Genomic DNA, 8,247 nt, shown 5'->3' with positions numbered 1-8,247 from the left:
ATTAATTAATTTTTATCTATATATTAATTTTTTATATTAAAAAGTAGCATTTTAATTATATAGATAATTAATAAAATTAAACACATTTATATTTTATATATATTTTTAACATGTTTATTTATTTGATATTTAAATATTATATTAAATTAAAATTTTTATTTTATTTTGTAATTAATATATTAACTAATAAATTATTTTTTAATTAAATAATAAATTTAATATTATAGTTATATTTTTAATATTATATTAACTAATAAGTTAATTTCTTTAATTATAAAATAATTTTAAATTTAAAAAATATATTATATTAATAATATTTACAGTATTAATTATATATATATATGTTAATAAATCAGTTAACAAGTATTTCCAAACAATTTTATATTTATTAGATGAATAAAATCTTAAGATTTGGTGTTTCTATTGATAAGGACACTTAAAATTATTTTAAAATATTATTATTTAAACATCAAGAATTACATTAAATTTAATATGATAAGGAATTATATATATTAAAAATTAAATAATTATTTTATATTATTATTTATAATTAAAATAATAACAACAGAAATAGAACGCAAACATCAATAATTAGTTGTATTTAAATTTACGACAATTTACTGTAAAATTAACTCAGTTAAATAGAATAATAAATAGACAGTCACCTTTTTAATATTATTGTTTATGAAAAGTAGAAGGTTTTTTTTAATATAAGTCTCATACCATCAAGGTTTAATATAAGTATCCAATAAATGACAACAAAACATATAATAAATGATTTGTAAATACATAAGCTAAATGTGAAAGCTGCTTCTTTAGACTGGCTGTTAAAGATTGATGAATCGAGATGCTTATAAAGCTATGAAATTAATTCCATTAATCAATTCATCTCAAGGTAATTTCCAAAGAAAATAGAACTACTAATGTCCTTATAAGTCAACTTTTGCTTTTTTGCTACTTTTTGTCATTAATAAAAATATTATTATTATATATTATTACTTGTAATTATAAATAACATTTAAAGAATAAAAGTAATATATTACTAATATTCATAGGAGGCAAGTCTTTTAAGGGAAATACAATTTCGATACATTCTGTTTTTGTATTATTTTTTGGAGTAAGAAATTAATTATTTATTTACATGTTGCACTACTCTTATGATCATTGGATTGTTTTTATTTTCGTGTTACACTGCTTGTAATATTTTGATTATTATTAATAAATCCTGTGATATTTAATAATTATTTATAATATATTTAAAAATAATAAATCAATATTTTAGACTCTTTTTTGATTTTTGAACATATTAAATTTTTTTTCTATAATAATATAAAATTTATTAAAAGTTTCAATATCATCTAAACTGGTACTATAAATATAATTTATTTTATTATACTCTTAGAATCAATTATTATCGTATAATATAAATTAAATTTTTATAAAAATAATATCAAATATGTGGTTTAAAATATCATTTTACAGAATTAAAGTCAATAAGTAATTAGAAAATTTGTTAGTAGATATAATAATAAAATATAATTAAAATGTTATTTTTAAAATTATAATAATTATTTAATTAAAAATATTTCTATTAATTAATAAATCAAAATTTTCTATACATATTAAAAATAAAATTTTATTATCAAAATAATAAAAAAAATTATATGTTTCAAAATTATAATCATACAAGTATATATATTTAAAAGATTATTTCAAAAATAATTTTTAAAAATATCAGATTTTCTAACAATTTTGAAATATAATTTTAAAATTATAATTTAGAAAATTCATTCCAAGTTGGATCTATATTATCTTCTCAATCTTTTATTGTGTTCGGTGATTGGAACTTTTATCACTTTTCTAATTAAACTATAATTTTAATTTTAAAAATTTATATTCTAGTTATATTCTAAATATTATATTAATTAATAAAATATTTTAATTATACTTTAATTTTTAATTCTAAAAGATAACGTATTTAAATAAGTTAAAATATAAAACATTTTAATATACCAACTTATGTTGACACATAAATTCTATGCTATTTATGTAGAGTTTCTATGTCTAATATATAACTAATATATTAATAAATAATGATTTTAATTATATAAAATGATATTTTAAGTTATTTATTAATCATGTAATAATTTTTAATTTTAAAAATAGAATATTAATGATATTAAATTAGTGAATAAAATGTTGAATTATATTTATTACGCTAATTAAATCTCAAATTATTAGAAATTTTTATTAAGACAGATATCTCAAGATGCTTTAAATTATTATTATTTTTTAAAATATGATAAATAATTATAAAATAATAAGATTTTTAGAGTTTTGTATATTAATTTAAAATCAAAATAACAGGAGCTGTGAGCGACTAGTTATATGTAATTTTCCTTTGTCACGTAGCAACGCGTCAGATTAAATTTACGTGGGGCTGATCTGATCGTATATATGACTGACTCAAAAGTCAGGGTCAAACCTCACGTCCTCTTTTACCTTCCACACCGAACTCTGTTCATCCCTGTTTCTTGCTCTATAAATAACCCTCAATAACAGTCGTAACTCTTTACTACTCTTACAATCTCCTTCTTCAGAAAACAGCACTCTTTCTCTTCTTCTTTTCTTTCTCATCAGTATCATCTTGTAATCAAACAGCTTGATTTCAATGCCAAGAAAAGGGATGAGGAGCCTTTGCTTTAATCCTAAGACTCCTTCCTTTTCTGTCTCCCCTCGTTCTTCACCTTCCAGAGGTTCTGAGCTTTCCTCGAGCACCACTCCTCGCCGTAGCTTCTCGGAGTCCGTCATGGAGCAAACGTTGGAGACCGCTGCGGCTATGATCATGAAGTGGAACCCTGATACTTCCAACTATGCATCTGTCACCTCTCTCTTTTATGAAAATAAAAGAGAAGCCTTGCAGTTCTTGAAGTGTGTTGCTGACCTACAGAAATCCATGCACTTGTTAGCCACTGAAGATTCCACCGAAAATAGACTTATCAGAGCGCAGACCCTTATGCAGATAGCTATGAAGCGTCTTCAGAAAGAGTTCTATCAAATTCTTTCCATGAATCGCGCCTATCTTGACCCTGAATCTGTGTCTACTAGATCCTCCCGCGCTTCTGCTAGATCAAGCACTTCCGATTACGAAGATGATGAGGATAATGATGTTCATGCTGCAGGTGATTCCATCTCTGAAGTTGAGCAAGTGTCTTCGGCTGCCATGTCGGATTTACGGTCTATTGCGGAGTGCATGATTTCATCTGGATATGCTAAAGAATGCGTCAATGTATACAAAATAATTCGGAAATCAATCATCGACGAAGGCATTTATCGTCTAGGCATCGAAAAAATGACCTCATCGCATGTCAACAAGATGGATTGGGAAACACTTGATTTGAAAATCAGCAACTGGTTAGAAGCAGTAAAGATTTCCATGAGGACACTCTTCAACGGCGAGAGAATTCTCTGTGACCATGTCTTCGCAGCCTCCGATTCCATCAGAGAATCTTGTTTCTCTGAAATTTCTAAAGAAGCAGCACTTCTCCTCTTTGGATTCCCCGAGCTTGTAGCCAAAAGCAAGAAATCACGGCCAGATAAAATATTTCGTGTGTTAGACATGTACACTGCAATCTCAGAAAACTGGATGGAAATCGAATCCATCTTCTCATTCGAATCAATTTCAGCCGTTAGATCACAAGCTCTTTCTTCACTTGTAAAACTCAGCGAGTCGATCCTCATATTGCTATCCGAGTTCGAGTCTACCATCCAAAAAGACTCCTCAAAAACGGCAGTGCCTGGTGCAGATATTCATCCACTAACAATCTACGGAATGCATCACCTAACTCTCCTCGGCGATTACAGTAATTTCCTCTCGGATATAATCTCCGACTGGCCTCCGCCCCCAAAAACTTCCCTGCCAAAGTCATTCCTCGACAGTCCAGAATCCGTTGATACGCCGGCGCCGCCGATGTCCGTACGTTTCGCTTGGCTAACACTTGTTCTTTTATGCAAACTCGACGGCAAAGCTAAGAGTTATAAAGATGTATCTCTCTCTTATCTCTTCTTAGCCAATAATCTACAATATGTTGTAAATAAAGTACAGACCTCAAATCTCCGTTATTTGCTGGGCGAGGATTGGCTTGCAAAGCACGAAACCAAAGTAAAGCAGTTTGCAGCGAATTACGAACGGTTAGCATGGGGCCACCTGTTTGATTCACTTGCGGAGAATAATCCAAAGGTCCCAATTTCTCCGGAGGCAGTAAGAGAGAGTTTCAAGAAATTCAATTTGAGGTTTGAAGAGGCGTACCGGAAGCAAAGTAGTTGTATCGTGTCGGACCCGAAACTCCGAGATGAGATAAAGATGTCTATTTCCCAGAAGGTAGTGCCGGTTTACCGCGAGTTTTATGAGCAACAAAGGAGTGTTATCGAGGGAAATAGAAATGTGAGGTTATGTGTCAGATATACACCTGATGAAGTTGGGAATTACTTATCGGATTTGTTTTTCGGGGTGGTTGAGTCGGGGAGTTCTCTGTCATCTTCGATTTCATCCACTACGACATCGTCTTCGTCTCATCAACGGCGTTCACGATTGTCAAATTGAGAACTTTACAGAATATTATTATTTTTTTTTCTTTTTAATTGTCATTAGCATTATTTTTTGTTGCACAACTTTCTCGCTTTTAAAAATTTGAAAAATTAACATCAAGAAATATAAATAAAGAAATATACTCATAACAATCATTTATCGTGTTGACGGAGTAAGAATTTATAATTTTATGGAGAAAACGCTCCACTCGGTAGCACTAAGCATATATCAACTTTATATATATCTTTTAACGAATCCGATTGTTTAAATATTAAATTTGATTTTTTTTTTCTTCATCATTTACATAGAGAAAGAATTCGATACTTCTGTAATGGATGATCATAAAACTCTTATAAAAAAAAAATTATAAAACTCTTAAAATAAAATTAATAATTATATATTAAAATTAATTAATAACAAAAAAAAAAAAGAATCTAGGCGGTAGACTAAAAAATGAAACTTTAATGAAAAAAAAAAAAACAGTAAAGAGACCTACAATTTTTGTTTTTTATTTAGCTCAAATTACTTGAATATCATAAAGTAGTGGTTTCTTATAACTTTGGATGTAGACAAATGCTACTCAATACCGTCATATTATATTAGTAAAACAACATGTGAATATTAATACTATTATATAGTGAAAACGTTTATCATGACTGATAAATATTATTCTGACCTACAAAACCTATCAATCTGGCCATTATCTTTGTATTTTATTTTAAATATATGTAAATGAATAACACATGGTTTATCTACATAGCTATTCATTATACGCACGTATAATTCAACTTTACTAGGTTAGTTTTATTTTATAAAAAAAGAAAATGGAAATAAATGGCTTATACTTGTTTAATGAAAAAAATATTTCTTGAATATAATAAAATAATGACTCCACGTCTACTATGTTTCTTTGAATCAAAGGCTCTAATTAGAAGTAACTTCCAAGATACAAATAATATTGCTGGAATAAAGTGAATAATTTAGAAGGCAAGAATTATTACCCATAGCAATGAATCACAATGTGGGATTCTCAAATGCAGCAAACATATTTAGATCCAAATTCATTCCAGGTTGAAATGACCATTAAGTAAAATATATGAACCGCTTGTCTTCATCGATAGAGAATGAAACAAAATTTAATATGTTTGTTCAAATTATTATAAAATATTTTTAATGTGTATTTAGTATATCTTCAATAAAAATTAGATATTTAAAGTGTTAATTTTTTTTTATATATCAAGAAGAGGAAATACCCAACAAAAAAAAGAAAATAAATAAAAAGAACTAAGAGCATCTCCAAATGACTATTTATATAAGCTAAAACTCTTTATTATAAAGAGTTATTCAACAAAATAAGACTCCAAAATATTTTTTTAATTTTTTAAATATAAAATAGAAAATGGATTTAGCTCTTTACATTTAAAGAGCCAAATTCACTTTTTATCCTTATTGTTATTAATACATTACAAGTTTTTATATATTTTATCAATTGATATCCATTGTGTTTTGGTTTTATTTAAAAAAAATAAATTTTCTTTTTCTTTCTAAGAAAAAGAAAAACAATTTAAAATATTAATATTGATGGATAAAGTAAAATAATAATAAAAATAAAGAAAGCATTGGACTCAAAAAAAAATCTCTACTCTTGATAAGTAAAAATACTCTTTATTAAATAAAAGATACTTTTTAAAATAAAGAGCACTATTGAAGATATTCTAATAGACTGTAAACTATATAATAGAGAATAATCGCAGTTAAAGTAAAAACTCACAAGATAAAAAAGACTTAAATTAAGAAAATCATATTTTAAGAAGCGATTGAGATATATTAAAAGATTTGACTCTTAGAAGTCGCAAAAACATATTCGACTAAATTTATTAATTAAAAAAGACTCGTACAAGACTGCAAGCATGCAAGACTTAAAGCTTCAACAATTTGTATAAAGATATCGAATAAGAGCTGGATTCTAAATAACGGTCTCATTATCTTTATTGACAGAAAATAATTTAATAAATGAATAGTCATTGTCTTTTTATTTATATATTGACATAGACATAGCAGTAGCAGCAATAATAGTTCTCACCACACAATTATGCAAATATGGAATGAATTGTCAAAATCTAAAATTTACCCTTTCTTGCTTTTCAGTTAAGACGAAGCATCACATTAAAACCTCATCTTCGGCAATGTTCTATGACACACACACAGACACACACACACACACACACACATATATATATATATATATATATATAGAAGTTGGCCAATGGCCGTAAGGAATTCTAAATATGAAGAGATTGTATTCTATTGATTAGTGTTATCAATTCTATTGGTTAGTCAGGTTTCAAGGATGATTTGAATATCATATCTAAATCTACTAAAGTTCGGATGTTACTCCTCCCAATGGTTTGTCTCAGCTGCTGTCAGGTGATACAATTGGTGTTAGCTATTTTCGTCAGTAGTTTGTTTGTTTTGTTCCGGGTTTAGCCTATTTTGTATTCAGAAATAACACAAAATAAGAATAATAAAGAAAACAGAAAAGAAAAAGGGGGGGTTCCAGCATCTTCATTAGCTGTCAGACATGTCTTTGAATTACATGGATAGTGACAGTAATAGATTTCTTCCTTTCGAGAAATGGGGCATTGGTCTGCCAGCAGAATTTGAGGGGCAATGACTCGAGATGAATTTTCCCATTAATCAAATTTGTTTGTTAATTATGGAACTCTACAGCTTTAAATGATGCATTTGAAAGCCAGAGTGTGAGCTAGCAATGGCCAACAACTACCAAATAGAGATTTGGTAAAAAGGAGACATTTTGTGTGTAAATGACTAATTTTAATACTTGAAACATATGATGCATATGACATTTCCCATATATAGAATAGTAAGTCAAATTATAACCACCGCTTGATCATAAAACATCAATAAATAAATAAATAAATATAAATGAAATACAAGTATAATTCACAATAAAAATAAATGACAGTACCCAAATAGTCAGTTTATAAATTCACCATTTTATAAATCTCAAAATTCCAATCAATTGATTATGGCATACTGGTCAGACATAATAAAAGTCCAACTTTCAGATAAAAAGGAAAATCAAAAGGGAAATGGCCTAATTATTTTTGAGAAGGAAAGCAACTTGCGTTCCAAATTTAGATGCCGGGTCTCAAACAACACATCTTAATTGCATGTTAAATAGTGGCCATTAGCCATTTCAACTTTCACTATCTCAAGACTTAATAATGACTTATTCATTGCTTCTGAAAATACAACCAAACCCTGCAAAGCAGATGTGGTCCTCTAATGGATGATTCAATACATTGCTCTAATCATTATGATACTTACATGTAGGAGAGAGAGAGAGCACCGACAAGTGAACACCCACCATTTATTGGCTGCCTGGTCATTCTGTATTAATGTCATGAATTTTCAGTCTTGAGTGAAACTGTAATGAAGCATCATTGAAAGGTGATAATGCAGGAGCTTGCATATGAACGAAAGCAACAAAAGTAGATGCAGGACGGGTACTGATATCACAATGATACTTGGAGGAATATAATCTACAACTAAATACCCACCACTAGATTAGCCAACTTGTAACTATACACATCAATGAAATAATTTTTCAGTTTGGTAGACTGAACTAAAAGAGA

The 8,247-nt window shown here is 28.1% G+C and overlaps 1 protein-coding gene across 1 annotated transcript; it reads left to right on the top strand.

Moving 5' to 3' along the window:
* The first annotated feature begins 2,558 nt into the window (after window positions 1-2,558).
* Window positions 2,559-4,641, top strand: LOC8261785 (exocyst complex component EXO70H1). The gene has a single exon (XM_002534217.4). It carries the CDS (start codon window positions 2,672-2,674, stop codon window positions 4,601-4,603), a length of 1,932 nt encoding a protein of 643 aa, XP_002534263.3. The 5' UTR covers window positions 2,559-2,671; the 3' UTR covers window positions 4,604-4,641.
* Window positions 4,642-8,247: the final 3,606 nt, after the last annotated feature.

Source organism: Ricinus communis, chromosome 10 (genome assembly GCF_019578655.1).
Source record: "Ricinus communis isolate WT05 ecotype wild-type chromosome 10, ASM1957865v1, whole genome shotgun sequence".
Classification (NCBI taxonomy): Eukaryota; Viridiplantae; Streptophyta; class Magnoliopsida; order Malpighiales; family Euphorbiaceae; genus Ricinus; species Ricinus communis.
Note: the sequence above shows the minus strand (reverse complement) of the source record. Positions and strands in the feature narration are given on the sequence as shown.